This window comes from Rana temporaria, chromosome 5 (genome assembly GCF_905171775.1).
Source record: "Rana temporaria chromosome 5, aRanTem1.1, whole genome shotgun sequence".
Lineage (NCBI taxonomy): Eukaryota > Metazoa > Chordata > Amphibia > Anura > Ranidae > Rana > Rana temporaria.
Window position 1 is genome coordinate 276917325 of NC_053493.1, and position 26595 is coordinate 276943919.

Consider the following 26595-nt stretch of genomic DNA (forward strand, 5'->3'; position numbering starts at 1 on the left):
TCAGACCGTTGTCCTCTGGCTATCCTATTGTGTGTACGAGGCCTTAATGTGTCAGACCTCAATATCGTCACACCCAGTGCTTCGACAGATCACTTTCAAAATAGTTTCTCGGGTCCAGTGATATCACCCCCAAGATCATTACGTACATTGTTGTTAATTACTTTACGTTTTTTTGTGGATATAATTAGCATTTTTACACGTATATACTGTTTTATTATTTATTTCTTATATCACTATTTACAGCACTTGCATAGTTTAAAAATGATATGTCGGCTCATAATTTATTTGCAAAATGTATTTATTTGTACACATGGTGCCATACTAATATCAGGTAACTGTTTAGTAAAGCAAGATCCATATTTACAATAATTTTATACTTATAACCTATGAAACACATAATGTATACCGCAAACAACTGCAAGCCAATGCTTTCAATACAAGTACAATAATGAGTGCTTGATGTAAGTTTCGAGATGACATATAAAGCCATCCAGGTACATTGCCATTAATAAGGTTTCCTTGAATGCGTACATGACTTAATACTGACATTTGCAAAAGCTGAGGCTAATCATGCAAAATGAAGCAGAGTATGAAATTTTCATCTTATGTTACATATTCACTTGATCCCTTTAAATAATTTGAGATATTAACTGGTAAGTAGAAATGTGTAGATAAGCCTACTTAATATTAGATTTAAAATGCCTTTATCATAGCTAAAATGACACTGATGCTGTATAGATGATTTTTAACTTTGAAAAGCATATCGGTACATTTCGGAAAATGTTAAGGCCAGGCGTTTGCAATTTCTTGAAGAAAAGATCCATATAACTTTGTTCCTTCAATGTAGTTGTGCCTGAAAGAAAAAAAAATATATAATGGCAATAGCACTGCTAGTAAACTTCAAAAACTTTTAGTAGTGAAAAATATATATATATTTTTTTTTTATATTGTCTTTGATTTGTCATAATTTATGTTCCATGTCAATAATGGTTTCCCAGAAAAAAGTAAATCTTATTTATGTTAAAGAAAACAAAGTGTTTAAACTGTCAGATCTCTGCAGAGACACCAACTGCTTCCAAAACGAAAACAAGGGTCCTGCTTTAGGCCCCTTTCACACTAAGGAGTTTTTTAGGCGCCTGAAAAACTCCTGGCCGCAGCATCTTTGGAGCGGTGAGGGGAGCGGTGTGTTTACCGCTCCTCCACATTGAAAACAATGGGACACCGCGGCTATACTGGGATTGCAGCGGAATTGTGGCGGTATTCGGCCTCTAGCGGTGCTGTTTTAACCCCCGCTAGCATCCGAAAAAGGGTTAATACTGCCGGCAATGCGCCTCTGCAGAGACGCATTGCCGGAAGTATTAACCCTTTTTCGGCCGCTAGCTGGGGTTAAAACAGCTGGACCTTCAGAGAGCATGCATCTGGTGACGTCACTGGCACAGCTGCCATTCACAGGACAGGTTCTCAAGGTCCGGCACTGTAAGCCAGACTTGCAGAGCGCATATGATGGTGACGTCTCCAGCTGCATGCTCTCCGAATATGTCCTGAACAGTGCAAGTTTAGAAGATATTCACAATACCTACAGGTACGCCTTATTATAGGCTTACCTGTAGGTATACGTGGTGTAATAGAGTTTACTACCACTTTAATGTGCTGGAAGCATGTTTCCCTGAGGGCATGAAACTCCCTCACCAAAATGCACAGGGCCAAGGTCTTGGTGCTCTTGAAACTGTGTATGAGTTGTTTAGTATTTATGTGAAAGCTCTAGATATTGTTATCATAAAATGTGAGAAAACAAAAAGGTAAAAATATTTCAACTAACTGAAAATAAAGTCCACTCTTTGGGCATGTTTACCCTTTTTTCTTTCCTTATATTTTTCAAAAATACAATTTGTTATTTTATATAGAATGAGGCTTCTAGTATTTGCTGACCCCCTGAGATGATTCGGTCCTCACCAGTTTACGGCTTTCATTTACGATTTTCTTTATAAACTGTTTTGGATATAGGACTTAGCCCAAGCCAGAGAAATACCAACTTACTTGCTTATCTTCTCGTTCTGTCCATGGGGAGCATCTTCTGGCCCTCCAATTCCAAGTAACATGACAGTCTTTCCTAAAATTTCCTCAAAACTTTTGGCTATTGGAATTGTTCCTCCAGCACGGATCATGTCTGCGTCAGTGTTGAACACTAGAGGGCAGGCACAGATAGAAAAATACAAATATTGAACAGGCTTCTAGAAAACAGTATTATTTTATTTAGTTCTACTGTCTTTAGTTTTTAGATGTTGCTTACATGACTACAAACAGTTAGTCAGACCACCAAAAAACTTTGTGTCTCAAATAGCTATTTAACCCTGTACCTGATTTAACTGGAGGGGACTGGCTCTTCAAGTTGTGATATAACGTATTGTAAAAGTGGCATACTGAGAAAAATTATCACATATGAATAATATCCCAAAGTGTTACTGAATGCATGTGGTTAAACCAGGGCTTTTGTCATAATTTGCAAGTAGGCACAGCGTATTTGCATATTATGGCATACTTACCTCCCAAAGCCCCCTCCAGCAATTGGATGTCCACACTCTCCCTCAATGTCCAGTCACTGCCACTGAGATCATCTCCTGATCTTGTTATAGGTCTTGTGGATGACCAGATCATGTTACTGTGTTCTGGCACCCATGGTTTGCCAGTATTATATACTGAGCTGTGCATGTGTGCCTGGATGTACAATTTATTTAAAAAAAGACATACAACCTCTGCATAACTGTTGCTAGTAGTTTTTACTTCCAATGTAAAGAGTCCGCTTCCTAAAAGTGATATATATTGTATATTTTTGGTGGATGCCGGGGATTAAAGCACCTGAAAATGTCTTAGAACTTCTAGAATCTTTATTAATATAATCTTTTGCACTTGAGCTCTTGGGTCTGTACATATACTGTGTCCATTATGAGAGGTTTCTACTTGTTATATTTTATGTTATGGAAATGCATCATGAGGTGTTGTATCATGTTAAGGTGGTTGAGACCATTAAAAAGTCGCAGATACACAAAAACAGAGTCAAGGAATAATAATAGCTATTGACGTAAGAAAAGTCAAAATTTACATTTCAGTTTAGTCTTCACTTACACCTTTTTGAGTGCATCTGAGGGATTATGAGTGTATCGCTACCTTTACAAGCTTTTGTTGTGGGAAAGTGGGTTGAGTATTTATTGTAGTTTTGTGTAAATTTTGTCAATACAATTTTAGAATTTTTCACAATTTTGTGTACATTTTATTGTAAACCTTAATAATGAATCTAGTAAAATGTCTAGAGTTTTGAATATATTTTGAATGTTTGGGTCTTTCTTTTTCTTTTGTATATTTAATATATTTTAGATGCCATCTCAAAGTTTGCCAGTGTGCACAGTGTTTACGTATTATGATGCATATTTTACAGGCTAAACTTTTTCATTTGTATCTCTTGTACCTTTTTTTACTGCTTTCTGGGCAGCCACATATAGAGGGTCGTTCATATTGGCTAACCAGGGCTGTGCTCCAATAACCATGGTTACTTTAATTTTATTTGGGCTCTTGCGTTCAGAGAATTTGCTTTCCAAGTAATCTGTTACCTAATGAAAAAAACAGAGAAAAAATATTTCATTATTTATTTGCATCATATATGACAGTTCTAAGACACAAGCTGCCATTATCAGAGTTTGGGACCTTATAGTAGGCCCTGAACCCTAAGCAACATCCATGTAAATCTTCTCACACAGGTATTTTACTTAATGACAAACTGCCTCCAACATTGCCTGGTGAGCCTTAAAAAGAATTCCATTGATATTTTTTAATAGTTACATTGGTCCAGCTGCTTTTCCTCTTGATGGCTGCTACATCATTGCAGGATACAATAGTGACATGGGGCCCATTGGAGGAACCACAGATCACAATGGAGGATCAGGCATCCAACACACCCACAGTGTGTCAGATGCATGAGCCAATGTAGTGAAAATGTATTCTAAAATAAGTCCACATAACAATGTCCCCATATCCTTGTTCCTTTTAGCATTATTTTTCATATCTGCTTACATAAGTCTCTTAATTATTCATAATCGACATTAATACACTGGACAACACGCCACTGCCATGGACTGATCACCACGCCATTAAATTTAAAATAACCACCAACACCATTTGCCAAAAGCCAACACACTGGACAAGATCACAAGGAACTACACTTACAACTCTTCAAAACCACACTATCCAACAAAATGGCGATGCAAAATCAAAACTACTCCAACTGAAGACACACTCAACTCCCTTAACACAGTACTATTACAGACAGTGGTATTGCACACCGATTTGGCTTGAATCCAGCTCGTTTTGCGAGACAACGCTCACAAACCGAGTAAGGATTTTTTTAAATACAGTGCTCGTATTGCAAAACTGTGTTACTCGCAATCCGAGGTTCCACTGTATCTTATGTTTGAGATCTGATAGAGCCCAATGGTTTTTGCATTGCAGAAAAATAAATACTAAGTCTAAGTAACACAGATAATATGGCATAGTTTACTTTATAGATGTATGTCTTCTAACATTATTGCCGGCATACCTGTTTTTCTACGACAGATGGATTCATATTGGGAACTTGACGAATTGAGAATTTGGCTATAACTTTTGCAGGAATTACAGTTTTTGTTCCTGATCCAGAGAAAGCTCCTTCAATGCCATGGATTGATAAAGAAGGATATCGCCATCTGTACATGAGTATTTCCTCCTGCAAATGCAATATGAACAAACAAATAAATAGTAAAGCTGAACAGTATTAACATCTAATTTATTGCATATACAGTAGCTGTGCAATATGGACAGAGTGAATTACAAAGCATACAGGTATATCTGTTAAAAATACACTATACACTGTCCTTCATTTAAAGGGACTGTACCTTTTTTTCTAATGTATAGAGGTCTACAAAAAAATGTACTCTATACTGCAATAAACCTATTCAGAGAAAAGTAGGTGTATTCCCGGGTAGAAAGTTGGGGTTATGTCTTATCCGTGTTAGTGGAGAGCATTTAGTTGTCAGGGAGTATCTGAACCTAAAGACCTTTATAGGCTACAAGTTTAGGCTGGGTTCACACTGGTCCGACAAATGCTCCGACATTGGGAGCTCATGTCGCATGACCTGTGAAAATCAGTGTTTCCCTATGAGAGCCGTCTTAACTGGTCCGACACAAGTCGGTCCGACTTTGAAAATGCTCCCTGTACTACTTTGGTCCGACTTTGATCCTACTTCAGCCCATTCAATATCATTGAAGTCGGATCAAAGTAGGACCCTTGTCCTTACCATCCGACTTTTGACATCCGACATGGTGATTACAGCAGCAGTAAAAGGAATTTATCTCACTCTGGGATTGTTTTGATTGGTCAAAGAACAAGTCAGACTATCACAAAGTCGGATCAAAGTAGTATCCTGTCCACAAAAGTCGGATGGATGTAGGACCAATGTAGGACCGATGCCGCAGAGCAAAGTAGGATGAAAGTTGTTCTACTGTCGTGTAGTATAGTGTGAACCCAGCCTGAGAGTTACAAAGGAGGTGAAAATTTGCTTCAAGGCAGCTGATCAAACTGAGATTAGTTTGACCAGCAGCTTTAGGCTGGGTTCACACTATACTACATGACTTTCATCCTACTTTGCTCTGCGACATTGGTCCTACATTGGTCCTACATCCATCTGACTTTCATGAACAGGATACTACTTTGATCCGACTTTGTGATAGTCTGACTTGTTCTTTGACCAATCAAAACAATCCCAGAGTGAGATAAATTCCTTTTACTGCTGCTGTAATCACATGTCGGATGTCAAAAGTCGGATGGTAAGGACAAGGCTCCTACTTTGATCCGACTTCAATGATATTCAATGGGCTAAAGTAGGATCAAAGTTGAACCAAAGTAGTACAGGGAGCATTTTCAAAGTCGGACCGACATGTGTCGGACCAGTTAAGACGGTTCTCATAGGGAAACATTGATTTTCACACGTCATGCGACATGAGCTCCCAATGTCGCAGCGTTTGTCGGATAAGTGTGAACCTGGCCTTACAAGCCGTAACCTATACATTCAACTGACTCATAAAATTCCATTGATTAAGACAAAACTGGTCAGTATATCGACAGCTACAATACAGTTTATTGTAAGAGCAAAAAAAACTGATGCCGCAATTTCAGATTAGCTTTTTCTGTCACGTTTTATCAGGACAATTTTGATTCCACATTTTTGTGGTTGATAGAAACCACAAAAGGTCAGAATATCTTTGACTGCTTTGAATTTTTGATAAAAAATGTAATTGATGACTTAATCAAATTGCCATGTATATGGTTAACCAGACCTGTGTTTTACTATTGTGTGTTCGTCAGTAAGGCCCCGTACAGACGACCGAACATGTCTGCTGAAACAGGTCCGTGGACCAGTTTCAGCAGACATGTTCGGTCGTCTGTACAGCCGAGCGGACAGGATTCCAGCATACATTTGCCCGCCGGGCCTTTTTCCAGCGGGCAAATATTTCCAAACTTGTTTAGAAACAGCCCGCTGGAATCCTGTCCGCTCGGACATGTTCGGTCATCTGTACAGACCTACCGTACATGTCCGAGCGGCCGCCATCCCTCGCATGCGTCGAAATGACTTTGACGCATGCGTGGAAGCATTGAACTGGCAGGGCCGCGCACATCGCCGCGACGGCACGGCCTCGTCGCCGCGTATCGAGTACGCGCGGATTTCTGTATGATGGTGAGTACAGCCATCATACAGACATGTACGCTGAAAACGGTCCGGCGGACCGTTTTCATCGTACATGTTTGCCCGTGTGTACAAGGCCTTGGGGTGCAGGTAAAGACATTTCCTGTGAGTTATATAATTTTGTTGTGACTCCTGTTAAAGAAAACCATGCATATGCTGTCGGTCAGTTTGAAAGGGCCTTGAGGGACCTCTTGCTGGGAATCAAGGGGAGCACAGTTCTTTATATATTTTTACCAACTTTTTATAGTATTTTGGTACTCCTCTCAAAACAGTAGAAATTGTAAAACTCAGGAAAATTTTTTTTTTAACGGTTATTTTTTTTCTTCATTCAGGCAGCAGGCTGTACTAATAATAATTAAAAAAAGATTCTTGTATCCACCCTTGCTGGGACATTGTAATCCGATAGCAGGGACTCTCTGCTGTCAGAATACACTGATCAGCACTGTAGCCAAATGAAGAAGTTTTTCCAGTGGATCTGTTGGACAGAAGATTTCTGTCGAACAAGGTGGCCTGCACAATTTGAAATTCTGGGGAGGCACAGGGGAAAGGATTTGTAGCAGAAGCACACACCTTTAGGTAATGGGATACACCCCATTACACATAACTGATTGAAAAAGCTTTAAAGTGGGAGTAAACTACCTTTGATGATTTTTACCTATAGGTAAACCTTTAATAGGTCTTACCTATAGGTACAGTAAATATCTTCTAAGCATGCACTGTTTAGGAGATATTTACTTTAGAAATAGATGGTGACTTCTCTGGCGCATGTGCTTTGAAGGAACGGCATACTCATGCCGTTTCTTCAGAGCCCCTGACTCCCGCGTGCACGAATGGGAGTGACTTTATTGCGACTCAGCCATTCATACGCAAACCCGTACCCATACGCAAATTCTATTTAAGCTGCTAAAATTCTTTAAAAACATCTTTGAAGTTTGAATATGAGAATTGCACTTGCCTTTGTGTCATGAAGAAATTGTTTCGCTCCTGTATCAGCTTTCAGATCATCAAGGTTGAATTCAAGATTTTTGTATAATTCTTTTTCTTGTTCCGTGAGAGGTAAGACATCATCATAAATACCCGGAATCAGAATTTTACCTTTGACATCCGCAAGTTGACCTACAAAATGTATGTATACATTTAGAATGCAGATTAAGCCTGACCAGTAACCTATGTAGCACCCTTTAGTGTAAAGTTAGGTTCATTTATGCTGACTCACAGTAGTTAAACGAGTCTGGGTAATTGTTGTTAGGTTCAGCTTGAGGCTGGGTTCACACTATCGCGAATTGGTTGTGGCTTAAAACATGTTATTTTGAGTATGGTTCACATATTTGCGTTGCATCCGCACTCTGTATTGCACAAAGATTGTGTACATTTTCTAGGCAGTGCGGTGCGAATTGCAGGCACATAATCTTCAATGGGAACGCATTTGATTCACAGATATGTTCCCTTCTGAACAGCAATGCTCTCCCCCTCCTCCTACACCACCCCCTCTCCCAGGTCAGCTGATTCACAGCTACAACGGAGGGGAACCACTTAATAAATATCATTGCACAGAAAACAGAGCTGCAGTTCGCACTGCACTAGTGTGAGCCCAGCCTAAGGCTAGGCTGGAAGGCTTTACAGACCAGGCCTCTATTGCCTCCCCCTGGTTCTGGAGGTCCATGGAAACTTCTAGAAACCAATAGAAACTAGTGGGTGGAGGTAAAGAGGCAGGGTCTGAATATTGATGGAAATTCTGACCAGTCCCCAGGCAGGAGGCTTGCCAGTTGTTGGGTGGAAAATAAAGTGCTGAGGTTGATGTTGAAAGGTGTGGGAGGGGCCCCAGGGGCTGGGGAAGGAAGGAGAGGAAGCTGAAGCAAGGGATCTTCACTACTCTTCAGTCTCATCCAGGAGACACCCTGGCTAGCATAGGAAGACCTGGACAACAGGAGACCTGAACAGTAGCAGGATTCAAGGGACAGTGTAAGTACCTCTACACCCCCAAGGCTTACAAGGGCGAAAGATGAAAAATCCAGCATGTTTTTACAGGGAAAGTGTCACAGCCAGGTAGACTGGAATTATCTGCAAGCCTTGGGACTTTGTGAGGGCCTACCACAGTACGCAGAACATGGAAATGCAAATATTTTTGTAAATATAAACTGCTAAATACCTTTTTTCATCAACAGCATATAGCAGTCTTGTGACTTCTATGAGTGCCTGGTTAAAGCTTGTAAGAGGATTTTTTATTCTGTACTGACTGTCCTATCAGGATACAGTAACCCTGACCCTTTATCTGGACAGTGCTGATGGGCCTCTGCTGATCACATGCACCCTCCCAAGAAAAAAAAAACTAGCACCAACTGGAGCTTGTACAGCCTGTCCCTGGCTCTGTATTATGAGGAAATATATTGGGGACAGTGGAATGAGGAGAGGATCAGATGAGACAGGATCAAACAGACTTTTTTTTTTGCAGAGGATTAACCCCTTAGGTACCACTGAGTATGACAAGCATGCTTTACTGCATATTCAGACTGATTTTACTGTTGCGGGTTTAGTAAGACTTTAACTGCAGCAGAGACCAGGTCTCCTGCCTGCCTGACAGAGCTGTGTTGTGTAGCAGATCCATGTAAATCGTAGGACCAAATAGACAAAAAAAAAAGCTCTTAGCAGGTAAATCGGCACTCCTACAGTATATGTATCTCATTTGTGTACTTAGCTATTTGCCTTGAGTTCAGCTATAAGCAAATATACAGCAGAGATGCAGATGTATGCAAGGACCTTCTTTCTTATATCATTCTATATGTGTAATAGCCTGTGTTTACCATGCTACAAAATGGAGGTTGCAGACACAGAAATGTGTATCTCACAATAATACTCTGCCACTACCATACCAGAAAAAGGATGCTTCAAAAAAGTGGACTGGTAGCCAGCGTGCCAAGGGACTTAAAACAAGGAAGTGTTAGAACTATACCATCTAAAAGGAGATTCTAAAATGTCTATATTTCAGTAAAAGTGATGTTTTTATGGTTGTCCATGTCTTACACTGATAGTTTTACCCTACTTTATGTCCTGGTGAAAGATAGGAAAGGGGGGGGGGGGAATCTTCTCAGCATGAGACATAGACAGTAATAAAAGAGGTTTTCAGACCTCCCCTGTTATGTACAAAACAGGAAAGATGTAATTCCTGGAGTTTCACTAAAAGTTGAACATGAAAAAGGAGACACATCTGTCACTGCTTAGCCTTTGTGGCAATTTTTTTATTCTCTCAACAGCTAAGCACTATTTTTCTTTTTGGTAGTGAAGTTCTGACACATGTTTTATTTGAGAGCACCGACATCAAAGTTCTTTAACATACACATATGTGGAATAATGCCTCTCCTATGTCAACCATGTGCATGGCTCCAAAGCCTCATTTAAGCCTCTGAGACAGGAAAACTATAACATGCATAACAGGAGCTTAAACCACTAAATAAGTCTTAAGGGTTTGATGATCATATAAACATAATAGTTATATTTAAATGTTACCTAGTAAATAAATTAAGTCACTCATGGCCTCATAAACTGTTCCTCCAAAGCCTCCAGAGTGTAGGTCACGCCTTGCACCCTCAACCTGTACAAAACAATAGAAGTTATATTCAAGCAATAAACTTTACATTAAACTGAAGCCAAAATGTCTGTCTCATTTGGATTGCTGTCTCTGTATCTTATGGGGAAATGTATCCTAACTTCTTGTGTGGTCACTTGCATGGGTAGTTAGGGGAACCTCTTTTATAGGGACCCAGAGAACAATTAAGTAAAATCCTCATCTTCACTGACTTCCAACACCCAAGCATGTGCAAATCAAAATACTGTTTTAATTGTACTTCCTTGTTATTGGGTATTTTATGCAAAGTGAAGTTTTGCCGTATTCAATAAGCTAACTTAAAATTCCCATACGAAGTGAAAATTCACTTTGCATAAGGAACATGCCCTACCCTTTTAGTAAAACACTCCACTATATCAATAATTTAGAAAAAAGGAGAGCTTGACCTATGCAGGCCTAATTTTGGCCTAGCCTAATTAAATATATGTGGTCAATTTACTGAAGTCAGACAGGTCTAGAGGGTTATGCAGAGGGAGAGAGAGGAAAAAAGAGAGAATATGCCGAGGGAATGCTGGTCAAAGGATGATCACTGCTTGGACCAACATGTTTTAGTCAGATCAGAAAACTGTCTTATTTGTGTCGCCTGTTGAGCTACTGCTTTGAGAAAAAAAGTTGACCATACAGTTACCAAAAACCTTGTACAAACACTCTTCTCCCCCCTGTCCCACCCAATAGGATTGGGTGAGCTCAAAATACATGATTATGTGACAACCTGTACATCTATCTTACTTCATTTACATTATCTGTGACCAACATTACAGATTTTATGGTTCAAGTGTAAATCTTAAATACCATACCTCCAGATAAAAGTAGCAGTTTCCTCTTGCGCCATAAGTGATACCTGGTTTTTTACTTAGCCAGGGAGTATCTGTCACTACAATGTAGTCAACATCAGAGAAAAAGGTGTTTTTTTTGTCCTCAACAAGTTTTTCAAGACCTTGTGACCCTACTTCCTCCATTCCCTCAATCACGAACTTCACATTTACTGGTAGACCCTGTAACAAAATTGCAGTCCTCAAATAGATGTTCAAGCACATAATTTTAAGAATAAATCAATTTATCTCAGTAATATCTGCTTGTGTCTTAAATCTTGTGGAGCCTAGAACCTGTTTAACCAACTCAGCATGGCTGAAAGGTTTTGAAAAAGCTTTAAAACAAGTTGTAAAATGGTCGCTGCTCGCACCTCCATATAGTTTTGTTATTTATGTAAAATCATTAATTTTCTACAAATGACTAATTGTTCTCAAGTCCAGGTTTACAGTGGTAAATTACAGAAAGGCTGTAGGAGTAATGCCTAGCTATTTGTAGCAAGTATATTAGATTTACATACAATTTTCTTAAGGGATTCCACTCCATGCAGCAAAGCAAGAATTTGTCCTTTGTCATCAGAAGTGCCTCTGCCAAACAGGTTTCCTTGAAAAATATAAAATACACATATACTATAAATACAAGTATAAATACATTAATAAATGGGTATGTAAAATGCCTTGAAACTGGTATGCAGCCAGTAAAGTCAGAACTCCTGAGCTGTATGCTTCTTTCTGAAGTCAGAAAGTCAACATACTATGTTGTATTTCAGATTGTTCTCAATAGAAAACTTAATTCTGGTATTTCTCTATAAATCTTATATACATGATTTCCATTAAGACATTTTTACAACCAATTGTACATTTAGTTATTCCTAGTAGTCAGACAACAGGCATGATAAGACATACCATTCTCCTCGACAAGAGTATATGGTTCTGTTTTCCAGCCATCCTCTTTCTTTGCAGGTTGTACATCCATATGTCCATAGAAACACACAGTAGGCTTGTTTGTATCATTTCCAATTTGTGCAAGAATAACTGGTGGTAGTGGGAGTTTTATACCTGGGGAATACTACAAGAAATATTTTGGAAAATTAACTATTACCATGAATCAGAAAAAGGATTATTTTTAAAATTGCACAAACACATTGTTCAAAAAGCAACACCCCAAGACTTTAGCATATGTTGGAAGTGCTTTATAAAACACAGTTTTAGCTTCCTATTTTTTCAGGACTTAAAACATCTAGGCTTTGGTGAATTATTTGGTGAATTATTCATATACAGTTTTTTTTCTCTGAATATGTTGAACACATTTAAAAGGAATATGCTGGGTGATATATGCTACCTCTTGTTCACCAATTTCTGCCATCTCCACGTGTCCACCCATCTTCAAAATGTAGTCCTTTGTCATTTCCATCATGAGTTGAACTTGGTCTCTCTTTGAAGGATCACTGGAGTCACTTTCTATTGCCACCCAGTTCTTCAGTCTCTAAAATTCAAAAAATAAAATGTATTCAATGTCACTGTACACTGTTATGTGTGTGTAGTTATCCAACAGTTATGTGTGAAACTGCAGAGCTTACCTGAATATATTCACTCTGGTGATCATTAATGTATTGAAACAAGGCATTGTTTTGCACAGGGGTTAAGAAAACTTGATCACTTAGCAAGGATATGATAGCTAGCATAAAAAGCTGCAAGACAAAAAAAGAAGATCAAATGAGAAGGTTCAAAGCCGCACATATGGTAATTTTTGGATAGCGAATTACGACAAATTTAAGTACAACTGTTCCTAGAGAAATTAAGAAAATGTATGGAAAAAAAAGCATCTATGGTATTTTAAAAACATTACAGGTTCCCTATTGAATGACCAGAATGACCCCATACCCCCTTTACCAGACTGTCAAAATCCCTTCCGGGATGAACTGAGCGTTTGGGCCAAATTCCAAACTTTTGGGATGTTTGATGGGAATTCATTCACCGAATGTCCTATAGTGCATTGCCAAAGCCACCATTGGCCAATGTCTTGCAATGATCGAGTTGTAGCCCACACACTATAAATGATTGCTTTCCCAGTAGCTCTTTGTCAGTGTGATGGGAATTTAGTGAGAAACAGCTGTCTATGCTCTGACATTATTGCAAAAGAGATGCCGCGTACACACGACCGTTTATTCTGCTATAGGCCAGACGGAAAGTGGTTAAGCATTCAAGAAGCTATGTAATGACACAGGCAAACATGCCAGGCAGTGCTAAAGCTTTTATGCCTAGGGGACCCACACTGGGGGTAAGATTCTCCTAGCTCTGCAGAGGCAGGCTCAAAAGTAGGTAGCCCTGCAGCAGCCACACCAGGGAGAAAGCCTCGCATTACTGCGTGTAGTTACAGACAGAAGAACAGGAAGTGAGGATTTCTCAGCAGAAATAAGGACATTTAAAAGCAAAATCGAAGGATGAGGTAAGTGAAGGAGGACTGCACTAAGGTAAAGGAAGCTATTTAGGGTTTTTTTTTTTACCTTTACAACCCCTTTAACTTACTGTATCTTCAGCCTATTGGAGGTAGACCTACTTGTAACAATATAGTACGGTCCTGTTCTGGTTTTACTTTCTCTCCACGGATTACATTCATCTGTGTAATCTTTGCACTCTAAAGTTGTGGTAAGAATATAAATATGGGTTTTCACTTTTGTGCTCCACATGTATCCTCTCCTTTTTCCCCCTCTTTTCTCCTTCCCTCTTCCTGCCCTTTTTTCCTCTCTCCCTCCACCTCTCCTCTCTCTTCCCATCCCTTACCTTCTCCTTCTCTCTTCCTCTCCCCCCTAAACTTTCCCTCAATCTCCTTTCCCCTTACTGTCTCCCTTTCCCCTCACTCATCTCAAAGACAAGATGACTCTGATCCTCCTGTTGGTGAAAGGAGAAACAGCAGTGAGAGTGGTTGTCTGGACAATGCCTTAAAAATGTTTTCGGGCCTCAGCACCCAAGGCTGTTTACTAACAGCAGTGACTGTATCCCATGGTAGCTGAATATCTGGGGACAAGAGCAGACATAAAGACCCTCCAGTGCTGTCCCATACCCAGCATTCTCTCTAGTCATGCATTCAGTGCTGTCAGGGCTTTGTAACAGACATAGGAGTGCATCTGTCCACAGACACTGTTGACTGTCTGACATTTGTGTACATGAACCAGTCTTATATCAGCAGCAGAAGCTACCAAGCCCATGTTCAAGACTGAAAAGGTGTTTGGGGGATCCTACCACCCTCCTCCAATTTATGTTTTTTTTTTTTATGCTGCATTACAATTTTCTCCTTTCAATGTTGCAGGAAACGAAAAAGATCTTGCATGCTGCCACCATTGCCATGCTCTGTCTTTGAGCACACCCAGCCACCGTTAGTACATCCCTCTACCTCCCACTGTTGTAGATCTGCAACCATTGCTGTCTAAAAATGGGACCACAACTGCTGTTCTTTGCAATATCAATTTTAATGTGGCGCCCCAATTTTTAGCAGCTATTTTACAGTTAAAAATACTGTGAAATATTTTAAAGGGGTCCAACTTGTGCTCTGGAGAATTATCCTTGAGGTTACAGTGTTTGGATGCCACCAACACCAAAAACCAATTTTTTTTGCAGCTGCGTGACAGTTGCAGTAACAATGAATGTTTGTTGAAGCAGGGTTCATTATGATCTCTGCAGGAATTTTTCTGTTACGTTACAGTATTAGGTAGGGATGCACTGATATATCGGAGACCGATACATATCGGCCGAAAATAGCCCTTTTGGGGAAATGCCGAAACAACTAAAAATTTGCCGATAATGACCCACCTCCCCTGCCCGCCCACAGTACAAACTCCAAACACTGTCCACCAATCTGAAGCCCCTGCCACCTGCTGTGACTCTGCCCAGATCCCACTCAGACTGACCTTCTGTGCGAGCGGTGGAAATTCTCCGGTACAGTACAGGTATATCAATAGATGGCCACATTGAAAATGAGGGAGGGAGCGGGGGGGATCGGCACAGCTAAATTCCTTCAGGCCCGCACCTCTAAGCCGCAGTTATTTGACGTGCTTACAATCAGCTCCCGGTGGCATAATCTTGCAGCCGGCAGCTGTCTTTTACTTAATTCCAGCCTGGACGTCTGAGGCACTGCAGAGGTATCTCCGCTCCCCCCACATCACCCCATTCCAAAGAACCCCCCAATCACACCTCACCATCTCCTGCTGGCCGATCCGCTCGGGGCCTCTGCCAGCTCTGCTTCCCGTATACCATTTAACGGAGGTAAGATCGTACCGCAGTAACTGAAAATAGCAAACCTGCTATTGGCTATTTCAAAATGCAATAGCCAATCGCAGGTTGGCTATTGGACCGAGCCTCTGCCTGCTGAAGGAGTAAGTTCTCCTTCAGGTCTGCTCCTCTGCTGACTGACAGCAGGCAGTGGGCGGGTACAATAGCCAACCTGCGATTGGCTATTGCATTTTGAAATAGCCAATAGCAGGTTTGCTAATAAACACAATGATATTTTGCCCATTTACACTAAAACAAATTTAAGTCTAGAGCTGCTGTTTGAGTTTATTACTGTATTTGTTGTTCCTGTTTCGCAACAATAAGTTTTATATATTAATATTAATATACTATGTATTTGTGTCCAATTTTTAAATAAAAATTTGGTTATTTTATTATATTGACTTGGAGCTTTTCAATTCTGGTTATTTTAAATCAATGAAGCTAATTAAAATGTCTCATGTAATACACGCAATTATTTAAAAAATAAATTAAATAGGGGGAAAAAAGAAAAGTCATTTTCGGTTTCGGTTTCGGCCTGTCATTTCGGTTTCGTTTCGGTTTTGAAATTTCCATTTCGGTGCACCTCTAGTATTAGGGCACCACCGACACCCCAAACCCAATATTTAGCAAAAATGTTTGAGATAGGAAACCTAATTTTTATAAAGCTCTTTTTTATGAATGCAAAAATTGTTACATTTTTTGTGCTGGGTAAATGCTGCGCTGGCCATTAATTTTTTGATGAAGTGCAGTGCATCATCATGAAAAATGGACAATACGTTATGTTTCCTCATGCTGCTCCTCAGTTGCGAAATTTGGATACTCTTTGGATACTCTTTAAAGCGTGAAAAAATGCTTTGGTACATTAAAATTGTAATACTTTTGCTTCTCACTTCCTTATTTCCTTCCACTCAATGTACCCTCTGTGAGCGTATGTGCCATGACTCACCTAGAGGAAGTGGTCTGATTTCCACTATGGTCTGCTGACAGATAACCCCTCATTGGACATGTTACCTCATATGTTGTAATGGGAACAGGATGGTGAGAAGCAATACTCTCCACAAGAGTGTCATTGTCCTAAACTGGTTTTAAAGCTAGAATTATTTTTTATTTCTTTTTTACCTTAAAGGGGTTGTAAAGGAAAAAAAAATGTTTTTCATAATAAGCATCCTTTACCTGCAGACATTCTTCTTTTTACTTCCTCATTGTTAGTTTTTGCTCAGAAGTTGCTCTATTTCTTTTCTGTTCTGTTCACTTCCTGCTTGTCTGATTGTTACTCACCACCGTGAAAGGGGGGCTTTACTGCGGTGGTCAGTGACGTGCTCGCCCCTTCCTGGGAACTACATTTGTGCGGCAGGACGCTCTCTGCATGTTAGAGACTTCAAGGAGATGTGAATTACTGGGCGTGCCGCAATGCATACTGGGAAATGTAGTTCTTACATGAACGAACTCTGCAAACCAGGAAGTGAATAAGAGAACAGAAACTAGAACGCCGGAGGTGATATAGATGAAGGAATTTAATAGGTATTTACTCATGTTTTAACAGAATCATTACACTATTCCAGGGATAAGCAATTAGCGGACCTCCAGCTGTTGCAAAACTACAAGTCCCATCATGCCTCTGCCTCTGGGTATCATGCTTGTGGCTGTCAGAGTCTTGCAATGGCTCATGGTATTTGTAGTTCTGCAACAGCTGGAGGTCCGCTAATTGCATATCCCTTCACTATTCTGTCTGTCTACCTTACAGACATTAATTTTAGGCGATTTTTTTTTTCCTTTACAACTCCTTTAAGGTAAAAACATTTTGCTAATTGCTGTGCCCTGCCAAACACTTACCTTAATCTTAATCTTATCTTAAATCGATCCAGCACTGTGCAATTCTGTCCTCTTTCTCTCTTCTCACAAGAGAATCAGACAGAAGAGGGAACCATTGCTCCTGCTGCCTGTCAGTCAAATCCTGTAAGCAGAGACCTGAGTCATACGTACATTACAAACCCTGTTGATGCATTGGATTTTGGACACTGAAAGCTGGGACTTGTAGTGCTCTGGGCTGGTTTGTGGATTTGCATACATGTTCTGTTTTATGATGACAAATTTGAAGTCCGCAGTGCATTACATGATCACCTATGCCTTCTTTTACTCTACCTTTTTGCATCTGATTCAGCTATGAGACTTTCCTTGTTACTTTATGTATTGCTTTTTTCACATGTCTGTAAGCTGCAACTTTTTCGTAAATAAAGGAATTACAAAAATAAAAAAAAATTGTTTCCATCTTTAGTCTCCAAAACAAAAGCCCTAATATAACATTTCCTGGTGTAAAATCTCTGTCTGCTACATCCCTCTAAAATTGCACACTGTCAATGCCGATTTTTTGTTGTGTTGCTAAACTGTATGCTTTTTCCATCCTCAGTGTGCAAAAAAAAGAACAAAACAAAACTCACTAATTGTCTATTTCCTGATGCTAAATGCTTGCTCAATCACAGAAAAACTGGCCTGTCCAAAGAGTTTTTTTTTAGCTGTGGTGCAAATCTGTAAGCTACTTGCATTGTAACTACAAAATTTTTTTTTTTTTTTTTTTCAGATGCAAGCGCTTAGAAACTGCAGTCTGTTCAAACAGGTTTTCTAGTTGTGGGGCAAACCTGTATGTTATTCCATCCTCAGTGTCCCCAAAACACTCTAAGGGCTCTTTCACACGGAGCGGACCGTTTCTGGGTCCGCTCCGTGTGTCTCCGTCGGCTCAGCGGGGATCCCGGACTTGGACTTGTAATAACAGACAGGCGGAGTGGACGTCTGAAAGGGGCCTAAGGCCCAGATTCACAGAGACTTACGCCGACGTATCAGTAGAGTCTGAAAATGCGCCGTCGTATCTATGCGCTCATTCTTAAAATGAGCTACGCCTGAATGTTGCCAAGATCTGACCGACGTAAGTCTCCTACGCCGCCGTATCTTGGGTGCATATTTACGCTGGCCGCTAGGGGCGCTTCCGTTGATCTACGCGTCAAATATGTAAATGAGCTAGATACGCCGATTCACGAACGTACGTATGCCCGTCGCAGTAAGCTACGCCGTTTACGTAAGACATACGCCGGCGTAAAGATAAAACACCTCTATCGGTGGCGCAGCCCATGCAAGGTATGGACGTCGGAACTGCCGTCGGCTTTTACATCATTTACGTAAGTCGTACGTGAATGGGGCTGGGCGTAAGTTAGGTTCACGTTGTACGCATTGAGCCGTCGTATCGTAGGGAGTATTTGCGACGTGATTCTGAGCATGCGCACGCATGCTCCGTACCAACGGCCCTTCATTTACATGGGGTCACAGTTAATTTGCATGTAGTACGCCCACTACCTGCCTAATTTGAATTAGGCGGGCTTACGCCAGCCCATTTTCGCTATGCCGACGTAACTTTGGGAGCAAATGCTTTGTGAATACAGCTCTTCCTCTCAGAGTTATGTTGGCGTAGCGCATATGAGATGCGATATGCCAGAACAAAGAAGCACCGCTCTACCTGAATCCGGCTATAAATGTTTATTTCCTGATGCTAGATGTCTGCTAAAACAAGATGTCAGGTTTTTATTGCTGTTCGTGCCCCCCGTTAGGGAGACTTACCCTCTCTATTTGTCGTGTTTACTGTTATTATCGAAAATAAAAGTAAAAGAAAATCCCAAATTTTGGGTTGTCCCCAGAACAGTATTAGAGGGGAAAACCTCTACTAGGGACACTAGTTCTGGTGATTTATGATACCTAGGGATTCATTCACTTTGGAGAAATTTCCTCTCATTACCTGTTTTGGCTATGGGACAGGAAGTGACGGGAAATCTCCCCTATGGGACACAAATGACAACAAATCTTGACCAGGTTTATAAACCCCCCCTACAGTATCCAATGTGAAAAAAGTTTTGCCTTTAGTTCTATTTTAAAATGTCCCAGTCTTTAATCTTAGACTTCCAAAAATGTAAGTAAACATCTTTTACATGTAATCTGCCTGCTTTCTCTCTGAAATAGCAAAAGTCATCAAGAATTATGCATCAAATATTTACAATAATTTTAAGTCTACAGTCTGATAAAAAGGGATATTGTGATTTGTTTATTCCAGATTAAAGGGGTTGTAAAGGATTTTTTCCCCTAAATAGCTTCCTTTACCTTAGTGCAGTCCTCCTTCACTTACCTCATCCTTCCATTTTGCTTTTAAATGTCCTTATTTCTTCTGAGAAATCCTCACTTCCTGTTCTTCTGTCTGTAACTACACACCGTAATGCAAGGCTTTCTCCCTGGTGTGGAGAAAGCCTCTTGAGGGGGGAAGGGGGCAAGCAGGCAAATCAGGACACTCTCTACTTTGCAGATAGAGAAAGGAGCTGTGTGTTAGTGGGCGTCCTGACACTCCTGCTCGCCCCCTCCCTCCTCAAGAGGCTTTCTCCACACCAGGAAGAAAGCCTCGCATTACGGTGTGTAGTTACAGACAGAAGAACCGGAAGTGAGGATTTCTCAGAAGAAAAAAGGACATTTAAATGCAAAATCGAAGGATGAGGTAAGTGAAGGAGTACTGCACTAAGGTAAAGGAAGCTATTTAGGGAAAAAAAAAATTCCTTTACAACCCCTTTAAGTCTGCCCCGACATAAAATATTAGCAAATAGTAAGTATACACTGTCATCAAATCAGTTCAGTTTTTCTGACTCGTGGCTCTGAAAAGCACATCTTAAGCTGGCTAAACATTATGCAACTCTCTTATACAATTTGCTTTTAGATTTATCAAAACCATATAATATGAGGTCAGACCTAAACACTTTCAATGTGTATGCAATCAGGCAGACCCTTGCACTGCATAGTTGAAGGTAAATCTAAAGAAAATCAAACAAGAAAATTGCATAATGTTTAGTCAGCTTAAGTCTAGTAAACACACTTAGGCCTGATTCACATCTATGCGTTCTTATAGCCAGATTCAGGTAGAGATACGACGGCGTATCAGTAGATACGCCGTCGTAACTCCGAATCTGCGCCGTCGTATATTTAAGCGTATTCTCAAATTGAGATACGCTTAAATGTTGCTAAGATACGACCGCCGGCGCCGGCATATCTTAGCTGTCTATTTACGCTGGCCGCTAGGGGCGTGTACGCTGATTTACGCTTAGAATACATAAATCAGCGAGATACGCCTATTCACGAACGTACGCTTGCCCATCGCAGTAAAGATACACGGGTTAACGTAAGGCGTTTTCAGGCGTAAAGATAAACCACCAAAAAGATGGCGCACCCAATGTTAAGTATGGACGTCGGAACCGCGTCAAATTTTTCAATTTTTGCGTAAGTCGTCCGTGAATGGGGCTGGCCGTAATTTACGTACACGTCGAAAGCAATGAGTCTTTGCGACGTAATTTGGAGCATACGCACTGTGTTACATCCACGGATGGCGCATGCACCGTTCGTTCAAAACGTCATTTACGTGGGGTCATGCTTAATTTACATAAAACATGCCCACTTCTTCCACATTTGAATTAGGCGCGCTTACGCCGGCACATGTACACTACGCCGCCGTAACTTAGGACGCAAGTTGTTTGTGAATACTGTACTTGCCTCTCTAACTTACGGCGGCGTAGCGTATATGAGATACGCTACGCCTGCCTAAAGTTAGGCACGTCTACCTGAATCTGGCTATATGTGCTTTTTGCAGATGTGCACTTTAGAACGTGTTCCATAGGAAACCATGTTAAATGGACTGTAATGCAAATCTGCAAAATGCAACAAGCCCTAAAAATGCATAGGTGTGAATCAGGCCTAACAGTGTTCTGCATGCCTGTACAATATTTCTGTTTCTTGACTGTAAATTAATAAACTGAAATATGTTTTTTAATCTAAATTAAATATGCCTCATCTCTTCCTCTGGCAGTGGCCAAGTACAAATGTTTTCCATAAGTCTTTTCAATATTTGGGATCCCATTTTTGGAATATCATAATCTAATTCTTCTTTCTTGGAAAAAATTACTCATCTCTCCTTCTTAAATTGCTGCCTTGGGCCTCAATCAAAATGCTTGCATGCTCTCCAGCTACTGTGTGAATGTTTTTGCCTTTGTATCTGAAAAATGGCAATTTTTTTTTCTTCTCTTGTTTGGCATAACAACTGCTTCAACTCTGCAATGTGGATTTGTGGCCTGTACACAATACAGTGTGCTACTGAACAGGAAATCAACAAGCTATGCTCTGTGAGGCCCCGTACACACGACCAGTTTCCTCGGCAGAATTCAGCTTCCGACCGAGTTTCTGGCTGAATTCTGCCGAGGAAACTGGTCGTGTGTACACTTTCGGCTGAGGAAGCCGACGAGGACCTCGGCGAGGAAATAGAGAACATGTTCTCTATTTCCTCGTTGTTCTATGGGAGCTCTCGTCCCGCCGAGCTCCTCGGCGGCTTCAGGGCTGAACTGGCCGAGGAACTCGATGTGTTTGGCACGTCGAGTTCCTCGGCCGTGTGTACGAGGCTTGATTTGTGTTGGCCCTGTTTGGAAATGTATTAGATGTTAATGGCTTTAGCTTATTTTAAATACCCTACAATATTATTTTTTTCTGTATTGCCTCTGCTGCTTCTAATGCTCAATTAAGGCGTATTATTGGTACACAAACATTAAAAGTTGCTTTGGCTAAAACGACCTACTACAATTTTTTTTTGTGGTGGTGGCAATCATATTGGGTTGCTCCTGCTGTATGTAATCCAAGCAATTGTGTAAAAGTGATGTGAAGACATATATTTCCTTAACAATTCAAGTGGTTTGCCACCCAGAGGGATATATCATTATCTTGAGAAGAATTAGATACACCTTCATTCCACTATATGCTTTCATTGCTATTGGCACATGGACTTATTTCTATATTGAACCTTATGGACTATTCAATTCACTGTTTGATTGTATATTGATACATTTTCAGTATTACATTTTTTGCATAGTAACCAGAAGCACACTATTATTTATGTATATATACTGTGGGCTAGATTCTTGTATAACGGCATAAAACTCGGCGGGCGTAGCGTATCTGATTTACGTTACGCCGCCGCAAGTTTTACGAGCAAGTGCTTAAATTCACAAAGCACTTGCCTGTAAAGTTGCGGTGGCGTATCGTAAATCCCACGGCGCAAGCCCGCCTAATTCAAATGATCCGGGTAGGGGGCGTGGAACATTTAAATTAGGCGCGTTCCCGCACCAAACGTACTGCGCATGCGCCGTCCCTAAAATTTCCCGACGTGCATTGCGCTAAATGACGTCGCAAGGACATCATTGGTTTCGACGTGAACGTAAATGGCGTCCAGCCCTATTCACGGACGACTTACGCAAACGACGTAAATTTTTAAATTTCGACGCGGGAACAACGGCCATACTTAACATTGGCTGCGCCTCATATAGCAGTGGCAACTTTACGCGTTGCATATCTTACGTAAACATTGTAACTTCACTGCGTCGGTCGGGCGTACGTTCGGGAATTCGCGTATTTTGCTAATTTGCATACTCGATCGGGAAAATTACATCGGCGACACCTAGCGGCGAAAAAAAATTGCATTTATGATCCGACAGCGTAAGAGCCTTACGCCTGTCGGATCTAATGGTTATCTATGCGTAACTGATTCTATGAATCAGGCGCATAGATACGACGGGCGGACTCAGAGATACGAAGGCGTATCAGGCGATACGCCGGCGTATCTCTTTTGAGGATCTGGCCCAGTATGTTTTTCACATCACTTTTGGTATTCGGGTGATATATAGGTGCAGCTCTTTTATAACTCAGTACACTTCAGCGCAGAAACACACTTGTGTTTAAAAAATTATGTAAAAGTTAAGTAAATGCTTAGACAATTTTGCTGATGCCGTCCCCATGTCATAATGTTCTGTGATTATACGTACAGCTTCAAGGAATCCCACAAGAATGTTAAAGAAATTGCATATTTTTATGTTGCCTTTGCCAATTGAACAATAATTTAAAAAATATATACATTTTCTGGTACATCTACCCCAGGTCAGTGCCCCCCCCCCTTTCTTTGTCAATCATTTTACTTTGAGCTATTGCTGAAAACAAATGTTTGGCACCCATTGATTTTAATGGGGTTCAGCTTCCGGATCCCAACTTCAATAACTTTTGCCAATACCTACCTGAAAGATACGTTTAAAATATTTTCTTTTTTAGGCTGCTGCTATAAACAAGTCTTTACTATAGCAATGGAGGCATATGACAGAGAAAGGTACTATGTTGTGCCTCTATAGACAAGGAAAGCAGAAGAGAAATGCTGTCACTAGAGGGTTTCTGGTACCATAATACGCAGGCTGGTCTTGCTATCCTACCTACCCTACATCCCATAGCAATTGTTATCCAGATAGGGGCTGGGATATAGTATCTGATATATCAAGAATATTTGCTGCGTAGTAATAATGTACATTGACTGGCAAAATTAAAAAACAAGTTTGCCTTGACATCTACCACTGCAACAAAGTGTAAGAATGTGTGAAAACGAATTTGACAATTATACTAACGACACTGAATTAATTAACAATAGAATTCAGTGGATGGTAGTTTTACCAAAAAGTCCCTATGTGAGAACATTTCTGCCCCCTCCATTCAATAAAAATGTATTTTCTATGTATAACTTCCCACCCGCTTTGTAGTATGTGACAGCAGAAGAGGATCCAAGTCTGATCTCTAGGCTCTGTTCACATCTAGGCGTTGCTATTTTACAGGCCATTTACAGGCGTTTTTGCAGAGTTTTTGCAGCATTTTATGTACAGGCGTTTTGAAGTTCAAAAGGTCACCAATGTAAAACCATTAAATAGCCTGTAATTTGCCAAAAAAAAGCTCATGTACTTTTTTGAGCGACAGCGTTTTGCTTTAGGTGACAGAAGCTCAGATGTGAACAGGGGCCATTGAAATGAATGGGATTTGCCTTGTTGGGCGTTTTTAGAGCTGAGACTTAGGCCTCGTACACACGTCCGAGGAACTCGACGGGCAAAACTCATCGTTTTTCTCGTCGAGTTCTGTGTGAAGCCGCCGAGCATCTCGGCGAGCCAACTTTCCTCATTGAACAATGAGGAAATAGAGAACATGTTCTCTATTTGGCTCGACGAGGAACTCGTCGGCTTCCTTGGCCGAAAGTGTACACACACCGGGTTTCTCGGCAGAATTCAGCTCCGATCAAGTTTCTGGCTGAATTCTGCTGAGAAACTCGGTCGTGTGTACGGGGCCTTAGAGAAGAAAAATGCCCAAAAAACGCCTAGGTGTGCACAGAGCCTAAAGCCTCGTACACACATTCAGATTTTCCAATGACTGTTCGTTCGTTATTTGTTGCATGCTAGTCTCATGTCGAAAGTGAAGAGGTTTCTCACCACACGAAAATTCTCGTACAACAGAATACAACTTCAGAAGTGACGTAATGTGTTGAATAGTTTTGTATGTATTCTTTTGTTTCTGAGCATGAGTAGTCTTGATCCTACGCTTTTTTTTGTATGAAAACAAATTAAAATAAAATCGGACGTGGAGTTCACGTACAACAAACATTTTATAGTCTGTACATCCAACTTTTGTCTGATAAAAAACAGAATTAGCTGCCGAAAGCACCGTACTAATGATCCGAAAATCGATAGATCGTTCTTCGGATGAAATTTTACTTTCGATTTTCGTATCGTGTGTAGGGCCTTAACTCCCAGAGTGCCCCTGCACATCTGCACAAATGGAATGTCTGCCTCAGGTACAATTAAAAAGTATAAATAAAGCTGGATGGACCATAATAGGGTGACTTTGCCACAGAAGGAGTCATGGCCTAAGTTTACAATGGACTCTTAGAAAATGTTAATTCTGTAAAAATTGCATTTCAGCTGACATTTTCTAAATGAAACAAAGCTAGATTTTAACTTGAAATGCTGAATTATGTGATTAAACCTAAATGCGGTATGTGAATAATAGCTTAATAAATCCTTTTGAAAAGTTGAAGGTGACTGAATTCTGAATTATGTTAGAGTTAAATGTTTTCACAAGCCTACATTAATTAAAACACCATAGGATCCCTGTTAGTTCTAAAAGTAATTATAACATTTAGCACAGGTTAGTAAAACATATAAAGGATCAGATTCTAAGTGGCTTACCATGGTGATTTTCAAAGCTGGTCCTATCCCGGAGTACTGCTAGTGGCTGACTGGCTCTTAGGAGGAGATCTGCTCTAGTTTAAAAGCGGCAGCCAAACCACTCCCATGTGCCAATCCTCTCCCAAATAATCTTTTTTTTTTTTTTTTTTAATGAAGCAGGTTTAGTGAAGCTAAGTCTAGGTTAATAATACATTTAAAGTAAATATCAAGCTTGCAACACCTTTGTATTCCTAAGATTATGGCTTGTCTTACCATACATTGTTCTTCCTTCTAAACTACTTTGCAGTGCCTGAAGTATTTATCAGCAAAACTAAACATTTGAATTACCATGCTTCTAACTAACAATTGTGGTTGCAAGAAAATGGGTCCATTTTAACCTAGGATCTATGGGCCAGATTCACAGCAAAGATACGATGGAGTCTCTCAGATACTCCGTCGTATCTCTCAGAGTATCTATGCGACTGATTAATAGAATCAGTTACGCATAGATAGCCATAAGATCCGACAGGTGTAATTGTTTTACACTGTCGGATTCTAGGATGCAGTACCGCGGCCGCCGCTGGGGGGAGTTTGCGTCGTAAACCAGCGTTGAGTATGCAAATTAGGAGTTACGGCGATCCACGGCGGTTTTTCGTGTTCGCTACGTCGCTGCTAGTCTAGTTTCCCGTCGCAAATTTAGTCGTCGTTTTGGGTGCCCTAACTTTACTCAGCACACGTATGTGCTGTTTAAAGTATGGCCGTCGTTCCCGCGTCAAAATTAAAAAATTCACGTCGTTTGCGTAAGACGTCCGGGAATACGGAAGTAAGCTACGCACGTCGCCGTTCGAAAAAATGACGTCAGTTCGCGCAAAGCACAGCGGGAATTTAGAAACGGAGCATGCGCAGTAGGTCCGGCGCGGGAGCGCGCCTAATTTAAATGGCACACGCCCCTTTAAATTACGCAGGTTTACGCCGGAGGCCGCCAGCGTAGGTTTTCATTGCAAGTGCTTTGTGAATCAGGCACTTGCGATGAAAACTTG

At 40.7% G+C, this 26595-nt stretch overlaps 1 protein-coding gene across 1 annotated transcript; it reads right to left on the minus strand.

Moving 5' to 3' along the window:
- Positions 1–280: 280 nt before the first annotated feature.
- On the minus strand, positions 281–25684 carry LOC120940814 (cytosolic non-specific dipeptidase-like). Its single transcript, XM_040353885.1, has 12 exons — positions 25577–25684; positions 12782–12892; positions 12544–12687; positions 12108–12270; positions 11723–11805; positions 11190–11387; positions 10275–10359; positions 7726–7886; positions 4589–4753; positions 3464–3605; positions 2038–2185; positions 281–853 (listed from the first exon to the last, which is right to left on the minus strand). Exons 1-12 carry the CDS (start codon positions 25577–25579, stop codon positions 784–786), a joined length of 1473 nt encoding a protein of 490 aa, XP_040209819.1. The 5' UTR covers positions 25580–25684; the 3' UTR covers positions 281–783.
- Positions 25685–26595: the final 911 nt, after the last annotated feature.

Excerpts from the sequence above, each read along its gene's own strand:
- LOC120940814 (XM_040353885.1), bottom strand. Across the intron at positions 12,271-12,543 it reads CAGAAATTGGTGAACAAGAG|TATTCCCCAGGTATAAAACT; the intron begins GTAGCATATATC and ends TATTTCTTGTAG. Across the intron at positions 11,388-11,722 it reads TGGAATCCCTTAAGAAAATT|GGTCTACCAGTAAATGTGAA; the intron begins GTATGTAAATCT and ends ATTTTGTTACAG.